Below are 21,633 nucleotides of genomic sequence, written 5' to 3'. Positions count from 1 at the left end.
AGAAAAAGCAGCATTAGGAGGCAGGGAAATTGGGTTTAAGGTCATCCATGGCTACAAATAGAGTTGGAGGCCAGAATGGCTACATAAGACCTGGTCTCAAAACAATTTTCTTTAAAGAGTCAAGTGTATCTCATATAAATGAAAACAGTAATGAAAAAATTCTAAGCTCATCAGTTTGTGGGTGATCTGACTTACTCAAAGATAAAGACAATTGCCATTAAGTATAATGACTTGGGTTCTAGCCTTAGGACCTACATGGTGGAGAGGAGAAGATCATGAAACTTATGCTGTGATCACTACTCATGCACATGGACCTTGTACACACATGGGGACAAATGGGGGGGATAAATAAATGTAATTTAAAATTCTCAAACATTTATTATTTTTATTTTTGTGTGGCTATGTAACCAAGTGAGGTTTTTTGTTTTGTTTTTGTTTGTTTGTTTGTTTTTCCAGACAGGGTTTCTCTGTGGCTTTCAAGCCTGTCCTAGAACTAGCTCCTGTAGACCAGGCTGGCCTCGAACTCACAGAAATCCACCTGCCTCTGCCTCCCAAGTGCTGGGATTAAAGGCATGCGCCACCATCACCCGGCGAAACCCTGTGAGTTCATCTGCTTTGCATGCATGTGTCCTCCGAGGCCAGAGAATATAAGGTCTCCTGAAGCTGGGAGTTACAGTTTTGAGCTACCTTGTGTGGGTGCTGAGACCTGAACCCTGCTCTTCTATAAGAGTAGTATGTGCTTTTAACTACTTGACCATTTTTCCAGCCCTGTAGTTTAAATTTGTTTTTTAAACTCAGTCTGGCAGATTAAAATCCACTGAAGAAGCAGTGAACTAGAATTTAGATAGGAATTGGGGGCTTAGAAACATTAAGGGAAAGGGTAGATATTCGAATGGTAAGTACCTAAGTACCACAACAATCAAGGTACAAAGTGCTAAGACTGTCATAACATTTTCTTTTAATTAGAGTTGTTTATTTTGTGTGTATAAGTGCATGTATGTTGTGTTTGTGTGAAATTGTACATAAGCAGTTAGCATGTAAATTCCAGAGTACCGCACATATGTGGATTCCAGAGTACAAACATACAAGAATCAGTGCTCTCCATCCACCGTGTAGGACCTGGGTATTGAACTTAGGTTGTCGTCTCAGGAGTAGATAGCCATCTGTTGAGCCATCTCACCAGCCTGTCATAACTTTGGAAAGATGCTAAGTCTTGCAAGACATCCTATCAAATACTTTGCCTAGAACATCATAATAAATATATGAATTTCAAATGTAATATTTTAAAAACTACTAGAGAAAACAACCACAAACTAATGACTAGATTGGAAATCATTAGAAACAAGGTCTTATTAATGTGTCTTTTTATGTGTTCTTAGATTCAGTTTGCAAGTATTTTATTGAGAATTTTTGCATCTGTATACATAAGGGGAATTAGTCTGTAATTCTCTTTGTTCTTTATGTGGTTTAGATATAATGATAACTGTGGCCTCATAAGACAAATTGAGCAATTTCCTTTCTGTTTCAATTTTGTGGAATAATTTAAGGAGTATTAACATTAGGTCTTTGAAAGTCTGGTAGAATTCTGTGCTAGAATTCTAACCCTGGGCTTTTTTTTTTTTTTTTTTTTTTTTGGTTAGCAGACTTTCAATAACTGTGTCTATTTCATTAGAGGATATAGATGTATTTAAATTGCTTATCTTATCTCTTTAACTTTGGGAAGTGGTATATATCAAGAAAGTTGATTTCTTATTAAATTTTCCAGCTTGGTGAAGTACAAGTTTTTAATACGTGTTCTTGTGATTCTCTGGATTTCCCCAATGTCTGTTGTTATGTCCCTGTTGATTTTTCTTAGAGCAATAACTGTTTTGTTGATTCTTTGTATTTTTGTTTGTTTGCTTGTTCATATTTTGTTGCTTTCAGCCCTTCGTTTGATTATTTCCTGCCATCTATTCTTTTTTGGGTATGATTTTTTTCTTTTTGTTCTAGAATTTTCAAGTTAAGTTTCATGTTAAGTTGCCAATATGAGATATCCGGAGTTTGTTTGTTTGGTTTTTTTTGTTTTTTGTTTTGCTTTTGTTTTGTTTTGTTTTAATGTGGACACTTAATGCTATGAACTTGCCTCTTGGAACCAACTTCATTATGTCCCATAAGTTTGAATATGTTGTATATTTGTTTTCATTCAATTCTAGAAAGTCCTTAATTTCTGTCTTGACCCATTTTTCATTCATCAATGAATTGTTCAGTTTCTATGAGTTTGTAAGCTTTCTGTTGTTGATATTCAGCTTTAATCCATGTTGGTCTGATAGGATGCAGGAGGTTAGTTCAATTTTCTTGTATCTGAAGTCTCCCACTCTCGATGTATGGGGGTCAGTATGCGATTTAAGCAGTAGTAGTATTGCTTTTGTGAACTTGGGTGTCCTTGTGTTTGATGCGTAGGTGTTAAGAATTACCATGTTCTTTTGGTAATTTTTCATTTGATGAACACATGTTGTCCTTCATTTTTTCTTCTTGGTTTTGGTTTGTAATCTGTTTTGTCAGATATTAAAATGGCTACACCTGCCTGCTTGTTAGGTCCATTTTCTTGGAATAACTTTTTCAGTCCTGTTACTTTAAGGTATGTCTATCCTGATGTTAAGGTGTGTTTTTTTGGATGCAGCAGAAGATAGATTCTGTTTTCACATTCATTCTGTTAGTCTGTGTCTTTTTATTGGGGACTTGAGACCACTGGTGTAGAGAGATATCAGTGAGCAGTGTGTGTTAAATCCTGTTATTTTGCTGGCGTGTGTGTGTGTGTGTATACATGTGAAGGACTATAGAGATCAGAGGACAAGTTTAAGGCATTGGTTCTCTCCTTTCATTATATGGATCCACCCTCTTGGGGATCAAACTCAGGTCATCAGGCCTAATAGTAACTGACTTTACCTGACTTCATCCATCCTGTCACCTCCAAAATGTAAATTTTAAATATACCACATATTGTAATATAAAAGTCATAAAATATCTCAGAATGACTACCTTAAAATATAAAACTTTATTGAAAGACACTGACTGACAAGAATAGGGGAAGAAATATTCTATCTTCACAAATGGTGAGACTGATACACTAGCACCATATCTCTCAAAATTGATCATTAGAGTCAATGAAATTCCACATAAAACCTAAGCATATGGTCATGGTGGTACATGTCTGCAGTGTTGGCACCCAAGACAGTGATGAGACAGGAGAATCATAAGTTTGAAAACAGTGTGGGATATACTTAAACCTTACCTAAAGAAGAAAAAAAGTAAGCAAAATTTCTAATTAGATAGGACATTTTTAAAAAAATATTTATTTATATATTTATTATGCATACAATATTCTGTCTGTGTGTATGTCTGCAGGCCAAAAGAAGGCACCACACCTCATTACAGATGGTTGTGAGCCACCATGTGGTTGCCGGGAATTGAACTCAGGACCTTTGGAAGAGCAGGCAATGCTCTTAACTACTGAGCCATCTCTCCAGCCCCAGATAGGACATTTTTAATGTGCAAGAATTTTTTAAATTATTTTTTTCTTTGATTTTGTTTTGTTGAAACATCTGTCAAGATTTATTACAGTGTGGTGTTGGAACAAGGATTCTGAACCGTACCAATGAAATAGAAGGGAGCCCAGAATTCATCCATATAGTGACATTGATTTATGCCAAAGATGACATTATATATAGGAACAAAAATGCCATTAAATGCTAGCACAGTTAATAGCCATATTGGAGAAAATTAGCCACTAATTCTTAGATAAAATAGAAATTTTAAACATGTTTTAATGAATTAGAAGCTAACAATTTTCGAGGAAAAGTTTGGGTTTATCGTCATGAACTTGGGGGAAAACATTTCTCCAAGTTGATGAACAACACAAAACATCAAAGATAAAAGAAAATAAAGTTTTGACTATAAAACATTTCTGTTTAAAAATATAAGGGCTGGTTTTAAAAACATAGGAAATTATTTGAAACATGTATAATTGACTATCTCATAGAAAGACTTCTTGATGCATATGTTGAAAGAAGGTAATTTAAAGACTGAGTGAACTTTTCACAGATGTGGAACTACAAATGACCAGAAAATCTATTAATATGGTCAGTCTCATAAAACATTGTGCTAAATGCAAACTACAGATGTATTAATTAGATTTCCATTGCTGTGATAAACCCCATAACCAAAATCAACTTGAGGAGAAATTGGTTTATTTCATCTTACAGTTTTTAGTTCATCACTAAGGGAAGCCAAGGCAGGCATTCAAGGTAGGAACCCAAAGATGGGAACTTGAGACACAGACCAAGGAAGACCGCGGGCTTGCTCTCATAGCAGTTTGCATTTTTAAGTGCCCCAAGACCACCTGCCCAAGCATAGTACTGCCCACAGTAGACTGGGATTTTCCAAGAAAATGTCCCACAGACTCAAAGGCCCGTGAGATACAACCAATCCCTCAACTGAGATGCATTCTTCTAGCTTGTGTCAAGTTGACAACAAAACAGAAACACAAGCAATAACACAAAATTTGTACTTCCTAGGTGGGCAAAAAAATAAAGTCTGTACTTCTGTCAATGGTAAGTATGTGGAGCAACTAGTACTTATTGGTTGTATTGCTTTTGTTGATGGTGTAACGAAATACCTAGTGGAAGGACATAAGGAACAAGGATTGTTTCAGCTCACAGTTTGAAGAGAGTTATGATCCATAATGGTGGGAAAGGTATGGTGGCAGAAGGATGAAGCAGCCGTTCATTTTGCATCCCCAGTCAGGAAGCAGAGATAGATGAATGCTAGTTTTCAACTGGCTATCTCCTTTTTTCTTTTTATTTAGGCTGAGACTCCAGATCATGGGAGGGTACTGCCCATATTCAGGATGGGTCTTCATGCCTCAGTTTGAACCACTTTGGAAACACCCTCACAAACCACCCTGAGATGTCTTATAAGTGATTCCGAAATCAGTCACATTGACAAAAAGATTAACTGTCATGACTTACATCTGACGAATTTGTAATAAAAGTTTGAGAAATGAGAATACGCAGGGTTTTTTTTTTTTTGAGAGGAAGGTGCCACAACTATAAATAAAAGGCATTAATATTATACATGTGACAAAGTGGCTTTCTATAGGTGGAAACTATGATTAAACAAAAGATAAATATTGTATCCTATATGATGAAGAGGCTTATAGTCATTAAAAGACTCATTTCTATGTTTAAAAAAATAGTAATGGGAGAAAAGGATGATTCACAGAAAACTAAAACTAAACCAGCCTCAAAGATACGAAAGCCAGATTAAAACCACAAGATGTTGTATAGAATGATGTGACTGTCTCACAATGCTGGAGACCAAGTCCAAGGCGTTATCCATGCTAGCCAGTTTCTCTGCCACTGGCTTCATCCCTCAGCCTCATGATATTTGAGGAGCTTAAGTTTAAGAGGTTACATTTGATGAAATATTTTTAACTAATTAAAATTTCTGATTTCTTTTCAGTAAAAAAAAAAAAAGTTGTGAAGACCAGTTTGAGAAAGATTAGTTACAAAAAAGCTAAGAAATCAATTATTTTTTTATTGATTTTTATTGAGCTATACATTTTTCTCTGGTCCCCTCCCCTTCTACCCTCTCCCATGGTCCCCATGCTCCCAATTTACTCAGGAGATCTTGTTCTTTTCAACGTCCCATGTAAATTAGATACATGTATGTCTCTCTTAGGTTCTCTGGGATTGTGAGTTGTAGACTGGTTGTAGACTGGCCACTTATGAGTGAGTACATATGATATTTGTCTTTCTGGTTCTGGGTTACCTCACTCAATTTGATGTTTTCTAGATCGATTTGCCCGCAGATTTCAAGATGTCCTTATTTTTTTCTGTTGTGTGTACTCCATTGTGTAAATGTACCACATATTGTTTTATGTTGAGGGGTAGATTGTTTCCAGGTTCTATGAACATAAGTTGAGCACATGTCCTGTGGCATGATTGAGCATCCTTTGGGTATATACCCAAAAGCGGTATTGCTGGGTCTTGAGGAAGGTTGTTTTCTAATTTTCTGAGAAATTGCCATACTGATATCCAAAGTGGCTGTACCAGTTTGCACTCCCACCAGCAATGGATGAGTGTTTTGTTTTGTTTTGTTTTTCTTTTTTACGCCACAACCTCTCCACCATAAGTTATCATCATTGTTTTTTATCTTGGCCATTCTTACTGAAAGATGGAATATCAAGAGTTGTTTTGATTTGCAAAGAAATCAATTCTTTAAAAGTAACTATAAAATCAGAATTATGAAGTTATAGATACCTGGGGATGACTATATTTCAAAAGCATATTAGATTATCAAAAATAGGGAGCCAGAATCACAATAAGTTAGACATAACTTAGGAACATAAGAGATTGATGTGGGAGTCATCGAGGACCTTGCAGGTGTCTTTAGGTGGAGTGAAATAGGTGGAGATCGGAGTAAAGTGAGCCTGGTGAGAGATAGACTACGGAAGACATGACCCTCGTCAACTTTGTTTTGTCCATGAGTCTGAATAGACTTGGGGTGGTCCACAGAAAGGAATCAGGTTTACATTTCAGTTACTTTTGTGCAGATCCTGTGTGCCAGGTCCTGTTGTAACCATGTAACATAGATGTTGTAGTAGAGAAGTTAGGTGTTTTGCTCTGTGTGACATTCTTTGGATAGAACCAGAATTCTAATGCATTATTACGTTTTGCCTTCCTGACTAACATTCTATTTAATCTGCTTGTCATTTGGGTCAGAGCTTCTCTCAGGAACTGAGTCAGTCTCTGTCACTCCTGAAATTCCTAAGCCCAGGGGGTATCCAGTCTCACTTTTCCCAGTTATTTTTTAAAAGTTCTTCACCCATTTTATTTCTTCTGCTCTTAGGAGCAACTCCAGTACACTGTTAATAAGTGTAAAAGCAGGTATCCTTGTTTTATCCTTATATTTTCAATTTCCTATAGGTTTTCAGGAGACTATATATGAAATCAGGTTATGGATGTTTCTATTCCTGTCTGTTAAGCTTTATAAAATATATATTAATTTTTAATTTCTTTTTTCTGCATTTGATGAAATAACCACTTTATGTAATAAAAGAGCAGAGATTTTTCTTGTTAAATCACCCTTGATTTTTGGAGATAAGTTTAGATTATAATGATTTATTAATAGTATCTTTCAAAATTTATTTTTACTACTTAGTTTTTAATAGATTGTCAATTTTTATTTTAGACTTAATTTTAATAACTTATATTTTCCCAAGAATTTATTTATCTAATGCTTAAATGTATTGGCTCAAAGTTGATCTATGTAATAGTTAAAGGATTACTGTGTATATCCTATAATATACAATATTATACATTTTATACATGCATGCAAAGATTAATATAAATGTAATGGCTATGAGCCTCGGATAAAAGTGACTTTTCTTAATGTGGCTGACTCATTTGGATTGAAGTTTAAGAAATAATCTCTATATAAGAAAGTTGTTAATTGAAAAGGTAACTTACAGCTTAGCCAGTGGAGAATATTGAACCCCGTTGTTTCTTGAATGACATCTTTTGTCAGCTTTAAAATTAACTTTGTAATGCTGTCCTAAGCACCCAGAAACAAAAGTAATTTCAGAAACCGTACTAGTAAATTCTACTAGAGGAATGTTTTGTAAGATAACGTACAACTAAAATCATTCGGTTTCCCTGAATTTAAGTATAATGGCAATATTGAGCACTTTTGGCCCTTCAGATACATTCAGCCAGCCAACTGTTCTATACCTAATTTGCTGTTCATAATAAACCATGACTGATTGAGAGGTTTTTATAGATGTTTTTCTAAATTATTATTCCTTTTCTCCACTAAGCTGCCAGGTGGAGATGGCCTTTTTTTTTCTGCATCTGGATATTGTCAAGATATTCTTGTTTAAGACAGGGTCATAATATGTAGTCCTGGCTGTCCTAGAATTGTAGACTAGGCTAGCCTCAAATTCACAGAGATCTGCCTGCCTCTAAGGTACTTGTGTCAGGAGGAATTAGCTCACTAGTGTTTGCCACTGTGGGTAGATGAAGGGAAGGTTCATTTTCTTACTGATTTCCTACTCTGTGGTTGGGACATAAAAGATCTCCTATAGAGAGCACAAAGTAGAGGCTAAGATCTCTGTAAACCTTTTGTACACTCTTATCCTTTGTGATTTGTCTACGGAATTTTATTATCTCATAACTCGTATTGTGATTTAATGTTTGAACTAAGTGGTTGTCAGGCAACTCATGAACCATATTATGAAATGGTATAAAAATGGCTGCTCACACAAATTCTTTATATGGAAGCACCATAACTTATTTAATAGCTACTTTGAGTTCTCTTTTGAGAGATAAAAAATAAGTGTTTGAGGAGGACCTGGAGAGATGTCTTGGCAATTGCTGCTCTTCCAGAGGTCCCAAGTTAAATTGCCAACTCCCATATGGCAGCTCACAACTGTCTCTTAGCTCTAGTTACAGAGCATCAAATGCCTTCTTCTGACCCAAGTGGGCCCTGCATACACATACATGCATGCAGGCAAAATACCCATACACATAATATAATAAAATTTTTTTTAAAAAAACATATATTTAAAAAGAAAAACAATCTGTTTGATGAATGTGGTGGACTTAGAGGGATAAAAGGGAAGGAGGAATCTTCATTAATACTAATATAATGTAGAACCTGTCTTAAACTTTGTAGACTATCTTGTGGAGCAATAACCAGTTGAACAGTGACTTGTTAGCTACGAGCTAAGTGTTGGAATGGTAGTCAAAGCTAGAAATTTTGATTTAAAGAAAATTGTCGTAGCATAGCATATAGAAAAATGAACTTTTACAGAATAAAATTTTTAGCAAAAATTTCACCATGTTTATAAAAATTGTTATTGGTGAAGTTTTCAAGCTTTTGGGGAATGGAGAGGCATTTGGCTACCCATTGTAATCCAGTAAATTACAAGAGCATAATCTATTGAAAAAATTTAAAGGTATAACATAAAATAATAAATTTGAATTTATTCATTTCCTATTTGGGGTAACCTGGCAAATTGTAATTGAAACCTGTTGACAGTATGACTAAGGATATATTGTCACTCAGTTTTCTTTAAGGGCTTTCAGATACTGCCACATTGTACTGCCATACTTCCATAGAGATCTTAACGTGGGGTTGATTTTAGGTCACCAACAAAATGGAAATGAAAGAAAATGATAAGTATAAGACATGGAGAATGAACCCAGACAGTGAATCTTCATGGCCCACTGATGGAGAAGCCAGTTCTGGGAAGAAATTCACTATTCCAAAGATCAGGAGGACAACTGAGAAAGGTAAGATTACTATACAATGAGAGTTTTTATTTTTTTAAAAAAATGTTTCTCAGATTCATTTTTGTTCATTCTTACTCTGTATTAAACTAGGTTAAGTCATATCTTTGGTTCCCTCAGATACACATATGCCTCTGAGCTGATAAAAAATGGAGTAGACACAGCGCCTAGTCTTCCCAGTAATTACACTAAGAACCCTGAATTTTGCATCTAAAGCAAGAATAAGACAGGTGCAAAGAAGAAAGACCTACTAAGGAACCTGAGGCTAGAGTTAATGATACGTTTTCTGGACTCCAGAGTTAATGATATGTTTTTGCTCCAGCCAGACTTGTACCTACCATCTAGAAATATCACTTGACACAGGCTTCTGTAAAAAATAAAACAAATAAAAATTACATTTTCTTTGCCATGGGACTAAAAGTGGGGCAGCTTAGAGAGATGGGAGCTATTAAATACATACTACTACTTTGAAACACCAGAAATTTGGGTGAAGGGCATGACCACTACACCTTTGTCAGTAAATATTAAGTAAAGGAAAGAGACAAACAGGTGCACCTTGCCACCATATATGGTGTCAGAAGAAGCCATGTAGACTGCAACAGGTTAGCATTCTCTTTTCTTTACCAGGAGTGACCAAGTTGGGAGCCTGGACTTCCCATCTTTGCCATCCTTTGCTTACAACATCAGTAAGATTCCATACTCCCCAAACCCCAGCTTTGTGGCAATGAGTTGTCCCTTCTTACTAGAGTCCTCTACCACATCCAGGTATTCATCCCCAGCACAAACCAGTGGAGGCTGAGTAAGCAGGCCACATTAATTTTCCTGACTGCAGTAACATCAGGGCACATCCTCCAGAGTATTGGTGTATGCCCTGTAGAGAACAAGGATGTCAGTCTGGCCTTGTGGAATTAGCTGTTCACTTTGACTACCAGCAGTTTCCCCAAGCAGCATGGTTTTAATAAAGACTTGCTAAAATACAAGGCTGGATATACTCTAGAGCCTCATAATGGTACACATTCTTCTTACGCTCACGTAAAACACAACAACAACAACAACAAAAAAGATCTCATCTGTGCCTTAAAATATACCTCATACAAAGCCTGCTCTTTGATCAGAATGAAATTGTTGAAATCACAAAAGATAGCTGGAAAGTCCCAAAATACTTGATGATTAAGCAAACACTTCTTAAGTAACATAGCTCAAAGTGAAATTTTAAAGCACTTTGAACTAAGTGGAAATAAAAGCACAAGATTTGGGGAACATAGTAAAAGTAGTGCTTAGAAGGAAATATACAGCATTCTATGCATATGGCAGAAAAAGATAAAGATCAACAACTTACGTTTGTTAGGAGGGCTACAAAGAGGAAATATCACTGTAGATCTATGGATGTGATCATCTGGACATGTGGCTAACTCTGTGCCCCGATATTTTATATGCTTAATAATGTACAATCCTTGAAATACATAGTAAACCAAGGCTCACACAGAGAAAAGGCAGGACCACTGAGATGGCTCAGTAGGTAAAAGCACTTGCCACACAACCCTTGCAACTTTATTTGGTCCTCAGAATCTACAGTGGAAGGGAGAGAACCAGCTACTCAAAGTTGTCTTCTAACCTCCACAGACAGGCATGCTTATTCTCGGGAACATCATATACACAAAAAAATAAGAAGAAATACATCATCTGAATAACTCTATTAAATTAGAAATCAAATTAATAGTTATTCATCTACATTGAAAGCACCTGGCCCAAAATGGGTTCACTGTTGAATATTCCTATACATTTAAGGACTAAATTATACCAATTATCAGTAATCTCTTAAAAAGGATAGATTCAAGCCAAGTATAATGGTACCTGCCTTTAATATCAGCACTCCAGCTACAGAAGCAGGCAGATCTCTGAGTTCAAGGCCACTCTGGTCTATATAGTGAGACCTTGTCTCAAAAAACAACAACAAAAAGTAGAATCAGGAGTCTAGTCCCAGACCCATAAACCCTCTTTAGGTACAAGCCACATTTCTTGGATAATTAGAGCTACCTACCACTCTTCATCCCAAAATAAAAACCTTTCTAACAAATGGAAAGCATCACAGAAAATATCTGGATACTGTATGAGAGCTAAGTTCCAACAGATACATCTACAGCACAGCTCTAGCACCTGTGACTGAGGAAACATCTCCCTCAGAAGAAGGTGCAGAAATGTTGTAAATCCCAGAATATCAGGAAGTCTACTGTGAAACAGTCTCTCCCAGAAATGACTTTATAAACAAAGCTGGAAAATTGGCAATATCCATGAACATGTTAATGTGGAATGAGAAAGATTTCAGGGGGTACCATATTAGACAAAGGCACCTAATAACAGCTGGGAAACAGCTGGTCTAGTGACTTCAGGACAGCCAGGGTGACGGTGTGACCATGTCTCAGACACAACAGACACCTCAGTATACTGACTGGTTTTGTGTGTCAATACAAGCTAGAGTCACCAGAGAGGAAGGAGCCTCAACTGAGGAAGTGCCTCCATGAGATCCAGCTTAAAGGCATTTTCTCAATTAGTAATCAGCAGGGGAGGGCCCAACCTATGGTAAGTGGTGCCATCCCTGGGCTCCTGATCTATGTGCTGTAAGAAAACAGGCTGAGCAACCCAGGGGATGCAAGCACCCCTCCTCTGCATCAGCTCCTGATTTCCTTCAGTAATAGACAGCAATGTGGAAGTATAAGCCAAATAAACCCTTTCCTCCTCAACTTTTTTGGTCGTGGTGTTTTGCCGTGTCAATAGAAACCCTAACTAAGACAGTTAACTTAAGAGAAAGTCTCGATCTACAAAAGTGTTGATTTAGATGGACTTACTCAAATTGGAAGTGTGTGCTCTGAAAAGTACTGCCAGTGGGGTGAAGCACAGGGACCTGCTCAGTCTTTTTTGGTCCCTCCCACCCCGAGATGGTTTCTCTGTAGCTTTGGAGTTTGTCCTGGAGCTAGCTCTTGTAGACCAGGCTGGCCTCGAACTCACAGGGATTCGCCTGCCTCTGCCTCGCGAGTGCTGGAATTAAAGGCGTGCGCCACCACCGCCCTCAACCTGCTCAGTCTTACAGGTAGTCTTGGTGCTGGCCTCACGGTACGATGTATGTGACACCCAGTCTGGTTTTGAAATGAGCAAGCTACCTGATTATTTAGAACTTGGTGCCTCTTTGCTAATAGACGTGGAAATACGAAAATTTGGGGGGCTTTTGCCTGAAGCATAATGCTGAACCTTGTAGACGTAATTAAGGAAGTCCACAAGAGCATGGAGTACTGACTGATCCCGGAGACCAGCTGGTCAGAGAACACCTCCAGCTGCAGACCCTCTCTCAGCAGGTGGTGCGGTTTATCTGCTGACAAGTGCAGCAGTGTTTTACTCTGTTTGTAATCAGTGAGATGGAACAGGCTTTGGATTCCATTCAGAAGCCCCCTGAGGAACTCAAAAAGAACCAGAGGGACACTCATTAAAAGCCCTGTTACACTCCATAGCGTTCAGTTGTAGAGAGTTACTTTTCTAGAACCATACTTAGAGGGGTTTTTTGTCCCTTTCTTTTTGTACAAAAGCTGATTTGAAGAGAAATCTGCTATATTGCCCTCATAACATATTAACTGCAGTTGCCACCTAACATTTGCTAAGGATTCTAACCAGGTCTTCAGATAACTGATGGGCACATGAAATCGGTCACCATTTTTCCTTATGATTACAAAACTGCCACTACTGATATCAAAACCTTATAACTCTCAGGAAGTTGTAGTGAAGTAAAGGATTTTTTTAAATGTAAATATTGTTATCTTAATAATAATGACTTTTTAGATAAAACTTAAGGTATAGTACTATAGAATTATGTTGATTTCAAATTTTGAAAGTCAAACCCTTATTTGCAGTTTGTAAAAACATGAAAAAGTACCTCAACTTATATTTCTGTCATACACCTCAGTAATGATTCAGAAATGGGGAAGGGAGGTTTTGTACATGAACAAGTATATTAACTTTAAAAAATTTACCTTTATCATAAAGTTTGAATGTTATGCAAAAAATAAAAAGCCACAGACTTTGAGAACTTATTTACAAAACATATATAAAAGACTGTTAACAATTTATATATGGAAAGAACCCTTAAATGCACAGTGAGAAAACATACTAAAAACTGAGTCACACCTTAAGGAAACATCAGCAAAGATGATAGATGGAAAATAGTGTATAACAAGATGATTTTACCAGGCAGTGTTGTTTGTGGTGGTGCACGCCTTTAATCCCAGCACTTGGAAGACAGAGACGGGTATTTCTGTGCGTTTGAGGCTAACCTGGTCTACAGAGTAAGTTCCAGAACAGGCTCCAAAACTACAGAGAGAAACACTGTCTCAAAAAAAAAAAATTACATCGAACATCATTGAGGATATGAAAGTTAAAACCATGAGATACTACTACATACCTATTAAAATGGCCAAAATTTAGAGCACTTGATCACACCAAATGCTGGGGAGGGTGTGGAGCATAGCACCACATTGACTTCTGGTGGGGACCCAGAATGCTGCTGCTGTTTTGAAAGAGTTTAGCAGTACAGCCATATTCTTAACATACGCATTATCTTTACATGGGAAATACCAAGAAGTGCTAACAGAAGCTGCTACCAGGTGTGTAATTGTTAATGACCCACATTGTTGAGTCACTGTGTTAAGTTAAAAATTAGTAACCTAAATTCTAGGGCTATCTTTTGTCTGCATGTGATAACCATTGATAACTCCAGCAGGTGTGGAGAAAAGCAAGGCTAGTGTTTTCACATGCATCGAGTGTTGGAGGTCCACATTACTGTGATACAACTTTCACTGTGAATTGTTGCCTTCATCTGTTAATGAAATTTCCAAACTCAGCTGTGCTGTTATCATTGTACAGATGTGCATTGTCATTTTAAGCACAAATAACTCTTCCCCCTTCTTTATCTTTAGTTTACTTGTCCTCTTGTTACACCAACACTAGAGAGTATGGCTTCATACATGGCACTCTGAAGCAGTGCAGGCTTGACACAAGCTGTGACCTACAGCTCACGTGGCAGTTTGGAGATACAAAGCTGGTTCGCAATGAATATCTGGAAAAACAGTTTTCTGCTAAGAGGTAAGTGTGGAGCTGAAGCATGTTTGAGATTGTGTTGTTTCTAATCATGGAGTCATGCTAATTTATTTTTGTCACTTGAAAGTTAAGTATTACTAAGAAAATAAAGGTAGATTATTTAATAAGACTCAGTAAGGAAAGACTAGGGTTATGGCTAAAGGTAAAATGCCTACTCTGCAAGCATGAAGACCAGAATTTGATCCCCAGCACCTGTGAAATTCAGGCCCAGCAGAGAGCACGTTTGTAACACCAGCTCAGGATGGGGGCGGGGATACAGGTGGAACCCTGGAGCATACTGACAACCAACCTGGCTAGATGAGGAACTCCAGGTTCAGTGAGTGGGAATACCTCTAAAGCAGTGAGTAGTTCTCAACTTGGGAGTTGAGAACCCCCTCTGGGGGTTGAACTACCCTTTCATAGGGGTCACCTAAGATCATTGAAAAACACATTTACATTGCAATTCATAACAGTTACAAAATTACAGTTTTGAAGTAGTAATGAAAATAACCTTATGGCTGGGGTCACCACAACTTGAACTGTATTAAAGGTGACAGTGTTAGGAAGGTCGAGGACTTCTGTTACTGATCTAACAGTAAGGTGGAGAGAACCAGGAAATAGCCTGGTGTTACTTCAGGCATGTACACATATGCATACGAATACTTGCATTTGTCACATAGAGATTTACTACAGAAAATAATAGAGTATCTCATCCTCATAATCTCTAACAGTACTAAATTTTCAAGTGATTGTTTCATGTACTAACCTGCTCACATTTCACATGCCCTCTTCTAAGTTTGTTTCTGTGTGTGAAGTACACGTACCTATGTGTGCAAGTTAGAGGGGAGAGGTAGACTTCAGGTAACTACCTGTATCACTGCACCTTTTTTTCTTTTTAATTTTTACTGTGTTGTACTTATTTTGCATACAAGTCAGTTCTTTCCACTGTATGGGTCCCAAGGTTCAAACTCAGGTCATTAAGCTTGGCAACAATGTCTTCACCCAGTGAGCCACCTTACTGGCCCTATTACTTTTTAAATACATTTTTATTTATGACAATTTCATGCATATATACAATACTTTTTGTTCTATTTCCCTTTCCACTATTTCAACTCCTCCCAGACCCAACCACTGTGTTCTGCTCCCAACCTCATCCTCTTTTTTTCCTTTTTGTAATCCCCCAAGATGTGTTAATGCTGCCGGTATGTGCATAAGACAGTCCACTAGGAGCAATGGTAATTAATTACCCAAAGGCCAAGCCCCTAAAGGAAACTCACCATCCCCGCTCTCCCAGCCATCAACTTCCAGTAGCTCCTTAACTAGAGGAAAGAGCTTGTGAGCCCTCCCTCATCCATGCTGGAATTTTGGATGGCTTGATTCTGTGTGGGCAACCAGAGCTGCTGTGAGTTCCTAAGTATAGTGGTCCTGTCATGTCCAAAAGACACTGTTGCAGCATCCCTCCAGAACCTCTGGCTCTTACAGTGTTTTGTGATGCTCCCAGAGCCCTTGGGGAGATGTAGTACAGATGTTCTATTTAGGACTAAAGAGCTACATAACTGCTTTGAGATAGATTTATGCTTCTTAGCCCAGATTGTGGCACTTTGTTAAAACAACAGAAAACAAAATACTGCTTTATCTCTTAGGAGTCAGCGAGTTTATTTTCTTAAACTGTTGCATCCTAGGTGTCTGACTGTATTTAATGTACAGTTATGCCTCCCAATTGTGGTTTTGTTTCCACAGCCACCATGGTCCAAAACTACTTAACACAAAATTCCTAAATTGTTATTCATAATTCTAACTTTGATATTGCTGTATCACAGTGAGATTTCACACTGTACTGTTCCATCCTGTCTGGATGTGAACAGTTCTTTTGCCCAGTATATCCATGGTCATACATTAACCACCCATGGTCAATTTGTAGCTTTCTCCAATATCAGATCAACTGAAGCATCACAGTGATCTTCCCCAAAGGTACCAGTGATGGTGCTGCTAATTCTGATATACCAAAGAAAAGCCATAAAGTACTTCCAGGAGGTAAAACTGACCAAAAAAAAAAAAAAAAGTTTTGTGTACTGGGGATTCTTGGGTCTGTGATACACATCGTATGTTCATGGATTATAAACAAGGAAAATAGTCCCAGCACAGACAGAGAAGGGGAAGTGGGTGCAAACTACCATCCCTAACAAAGGAGCTATTTGAAATTGATACCTGCTGGGAATGGGGAATTGAGTTTTCTCCAAGTGTGATTGGGTAATTGGCTACACTCTTTTGTCTTAGAGGAAGAGAAAGAACATGAGGTTGAGGAGGTTGGGAGGATTTGGGCGGGGAAAGAATATAATAAAATATATGTGAAAGGGCCGGAGCGGTGGCTCAGAGGTTAAGAGCATTGCCTGCTCTTCCAAAGGTCCTGAGTTCAATTCCCAGCAACCACATGGTGGCTCACAACCATCTGTAAAGGGGTCTGGTGCCCTCTTCTGGCCTGCAGCATACACACAGACAGAATATTGTTTATATAATAAATAAATAAATAAATATTTAAAAAATACATATATATGAAAAAATTAATTAAAAAAAGAAAGATTCCAGAGTTGCCCATATATCCCCAGATTTCCCAGCACAGTTGCAAAGTCTATAGCTCTCCTGACTAGAATCACTGCTCAGTGCCTGCCATGCTCAGTCTTTCTGGTGCCAAGCATGCTGAACTACACATGCCCCTTTCCTTTGTCTTACTCTAAACACCTTAGGTCCTTCTTGGTGGAATGCCCTTTGTTTTCTAAGTTAACTCTTCTCCAAATTTCCACCTAAACAGAACTTTTTTCTTTACAAGATTGAGAGCTGTCTGCCATTTGACACTGTGACATTATCCTAGTGTTTGAGTAACTTTTGAAAGTCAAACTCTTAGCCGGGCGGTGGTGGCGCACTCCTTTAATCCCAGCACTCGGGAGGCAGAGGCAGGCGGATCTCTGTGAGTTTGAGACCAGCCTGGTCTACAAGAGCTAGTTCCAGGACAGGCTCTAAAGCTGCAGAGAAACCCTGTCTCGAAAAAACCAAAAAAAAAAAAAAAAAGTCAAACTCTTACACAATTTATCAAGCCAGTAATAGTTCTAAAATCTGATGGGGAGTAGCATTTTTACAATCTTAAATTCTGCTTAGGCCCTAAAATGTTTTTAAATGCAATTCTGAAAGCATTTGACAAAACTGAAACAGACCCATATTATCACAATTGTGAGACTCCAGAGAAAGCTTTCTAAGACTTGATTAACTGGTTGTAAGCTTGAGACTTTTATTGTTATATATTTTTCAGTCAATAAAATATGTTAAAATGATATCATGCTGTCAAGAATGATGACATAAGCCTATAATTCCAATACTTGGAAGGTAGAGGCAGGAGTATCAGGAGTTTCAGGCCAGCTTGAACCACAGAAACCCTGACTCAGGAAAGCTAAACAACAGCAATAATATTGTGATGTTTCAAACAAGATGCTTGATTAAAATGATATTTTGGGCCAGTGTGGTCAGTAACACTATTTCTGTACAGCCCTGCATTCTGTCTTTATCACTTCCATGCTGTAAGTTTATGTGCCGTGCTCTTGTCCAGCTTTCATTATCTCATAGAGCAGTGACAGAGTAAATTCAGCTTCATTCTTAGGAACCCTAGGATTTTCAGACAGATAATGAATGGGACTTGGCCTTAATTTAGTTTCCCTTGTCGCATTAGCCACTAAATAGAGAGGTTCTCCTTTGAAGTAGATGTTAACTCTACCAGCTGTGAGAGTTGTAGATCATAAATTCAGCAGAAATACTCAGAAGATTGGTGAGTGTCTGCTGTGTGTCTGCCCTCAGCTGATCTGGTAGAGGAGTGACTGCAGCTTCTGCAGCAGCACTCGGTATGTCACTTGACACGGATGCTATGAGGACGTCTTAACCTGGTGAAGCAGCCTGTTCTGTTACCAGCTGCAGCATCCCACAACTCCGTCATCTCAGCTCCAGCACTGCAGTGTCACACCTTGTTCTCAGCTGGGCGTTACCTAAGGGACAGTTGATCTTTCTGTACAGTCTGCTAAGACTTCTCATCAGCAAAGAGTGTTTTACTTACACAGATGAGTATTCACTGGGTTGTCAGTTTTAATAATCTTTAAGTTCTTCTGTCTTACGACTAACCAGTGTGAAGCCTTGTCTTTATCCCCTTCCAGCTTTCAGAATGCATTCTTTGGCTAAGGTAAACATTCAGGATTTGTATCTAAAAAGAAAGGTATATGATTCTTCCCTTAAAGGCCATTGTAAGGTTATGAACTGGCCAAATTTTAGTAGTATTTTGTCTGGGGACTGGGAAGGCCTGAGAAAGAGAGACATGGGAGAATGGCCAATCTACAGAATATTCAGAATGTGTGTGCGTGCGCGCACGCACACACACACACACACACACACACACACACATATATTACACCATCCTTTGTGGTATGCTTTATGTCATTCCCAAAAATTTGAAAAATAGGTCACTAGACTCAGATCATCATAGAAGATACAATTAAAGAATGTTTACAATTTTGACTAAGTTGGTAAAATATAAGAGATACAATCAATGAGTATATGCTTTTGAAGTAAAAAGAACATGGATTGGCTATAGTATTATAGCAATACTAGACTGCTATAAACTGTGGAGGCCAGTAAAATGAAATATACTATGTTATTCCAACCCTGTCACTGTTACTTTGGCCAAAGAATAAGGTCGCTTAGTACATTTTGAACCTTATTCTTTAGTTTGTGACAAGAAAATTTTGTTAGATATTTGAGAACAAAATATGTATAATGAAGCTTAAGATTTTGTACTGGCTACATTAAAAGTGTTACCAGAATTGTTATCCATTCAGGCTATCCATAAATCATAGACGTGTAATCTTGACCTTGGTCTGTAGATGGTTTTCAGTCCTAACTTAATCGTAATAGTGTAACTTAGTACCTCTGATTAATGCTGGTGCTTTCTGTTTTCTTTGATAAGCTAAGATAGTTTATCTTTTTGGAAATACTAGTTTAACTATGTACATCATTTGCTTGTATTTAGATCAGAGATGCGTGAGAATGGAAGACATGGCAGAGAACTGGAAGAACATTTCTGCTTCTTAGCACTTCCTCAGAGTGATGTGGTAGAGATCTACCAGAATGGGCTAAGTACCAGAGCATCCACACTGAAGACACTTGGGAATCCTCTTCTTGGAATTTATATGTTTAGACATGTTGATGTTGCCCTGAATTATGCTCATAGTCGAAACACTACTGTAGAAAATATTGTGGTTTTTAAGGTAGGTAGTAGCATAAAACAAATACTAAATATAGGAACATTTTACTTTAAGTCAGCATGGACATAGTCATTCTTCACTCTCTACCTGACTGTGGCGCGATGTAAAACTTAGATACAAAAAGGCGGCACTCATCATCATTGTCTTCCCAATACATACTCTTTCTGACTCATTATCCTTCCTTTTATTTTTATCTTACTCTAGCACCATAGTAGTTTATGTCCTCTGAATAATTAAAATATGATTGTAGCGTTAGCTACGTTTATTGAGCTATGTCACTTTAATAGCATTATACTAATGTCTGTTATTTTTAACAAATGGTCCACGCTTATATAAGATGATAAATGTGAGTAAAGAGCAGAACAAGACCTCAAAACACAAACCTGTTTGTGCGTGAGTATTGTTTAGAGTAAAGCATAGCAGCCACCGCTAAACACCCGCTTAGTGTGTGATAGAATCTTCACGCGCCGTCTCTCAAATAGGAGATATTCATTATGATTAGATGGGCAAGAATTTTTAAGTTTTATTTGTTTTTATGTGTATGGCTGTTTTACCTGCATGTATATAAGTGCACCACGTGTATGCCTGCCCACAGAGGACAGAAGAAGTCCTGTATCCTCTTGAACAGGAGTGATAGCTGATTGGAAGCTACCATCTGATTCTGGGAAATGAACCTGAGTCCTCTTCAGAGCCGCAAATCTTTTAACCACCATGCTAATTCTCCAGCTTGTAAAGAGTATTTTTAAAGGCTTGCAGAAATCCTATACAATCATTTATTTTAGAATATTATGTGGGCCAAGCTTGTTTGCATCAAGCATGTAGAAGGTTTGAGCAGGAAAATTTTGAATTCGAGACACCCTGGGCTACATTGAGAGTTCAGGGTTGCCTGAACGTGCCAAAACTATGTCTTAGAGAAACAACATACACACACTGTTGGTAATTATCAAGATGTTTTTTCAGTTGTCCTTTTTGTTGAATTAGCTGCCTCACTTTGTTCAAATGGTACGTATAGTTACCATATTTTTGACCTGATGACATATGCCTATCATCCCAGCACTTGAGAGGTAGAGACAGGAAAGTTATCATAAGTTTGAGGCAAGCTTTGTCTACATAGCCTATTTTGGGCTTTCCAGAGCTTTACAGTGAGACCATCTCAAAAGCCCAAAGCAGAAAAACAATTCTAAAATGTTTTTTACTTCCTACATTATGTCACCTCGTCTCTCCCACCATTCTCTATTTCTAGCTTAGATATTCATATAATCTTCCATATACACTTTGACAGTAGACCCTCTTTTAAAAGTAGAATTTCTGAAATTTTTATTAGAAATAACTCTAGTCTCAGATCTTAATTTGGGAAACAATTGGTATAATTACCATATTAAAACATCACTCCGGGCAGTGGTGACACACACCTTTAATCCCAGCACTCTGGAGGTAGGTGCAGGCTGATCTCTCTGAGTTCGAGACCAGCCTGGTCTACAAGAGCTAGTTCTAGGACAGGCTCCAAAGCTACAGAGAAACCCTGTCTAGGAAAAACAAAACAAAAAACAAAAACAAACCAGAAAACAACCCATCCAAGGCATGGACTAACAGTTTTGTTAATATTTCACTACTAAAAGCATGAGACTTTAAAAGTATTTGGGTATTGAAAAGTATTTGAATATTGTCTTTTGCCTTTTAGGTTCTCTTTGGGAAAGTAAAGAAAATTCAGCCTTCTGTCGACAAAAACAAAGTTTCTCTGGATCCTTTTCCTAACTTTGATTGCCATATATCAAGAAGTATGCCTTCTCCTAAAGATACCATTGAGCTTCAAGCCTACAATTCATTGGTATGTTAAGGCTAGGATTCATTTGAGTTAAAAGACACATTCTTAGTCCAGAAACTGT

General features: G+C 37.8%; 1 protein-coding gene across 1 annotated transcript in view; it reads left to right on the top strand.

The window, feature by feature from the left end:
• Nucleotides 1-9,196: 9,196 nt before the first annotated feature.
• Nucleotides 9,197-21,633, top strand: part of Tex15 (testis expressed 15, meiosis and synapsis associated) — a 29,870-nt gene continuing 17,433 nt past the window's right edge. The window contains exons 1-4 of the mRNA XM_038325520.1: nt 9,197-9,332; nt 14,291-14,456; nt 19,513-19,750; nt 21,429-21,575. Of these exons, the coding sequence (XP_038181448.1) occupies nt 9,197-9,332; nt 14,291-14,456; nt 19,513-19,750; nt 21,429-21,575 (687 nt within the window). The remainder of the gene's footprint in view (nt 9,333-14,290; nt 14,457-19,512; nt 19,751-21,428; nt 21,576-21,633) is intronic.

This window comes from Arvicola amphibius, chromosome 4, assembly GCF_903992535.2.
Source record: "Arvicola amphibius chromosome 4, mArvAmp1.2, whole genome shotgun sequence".
NCBI classification, from domain to species: Eukaryota; Metazoa; Chordata; class Mammalia; order Rodentia; family Cricetidae; genus Arvicola; species Arvicola amphibius.
This window is presented reverse-complemented; position numbering and strand designations above follow the sequence as displayed.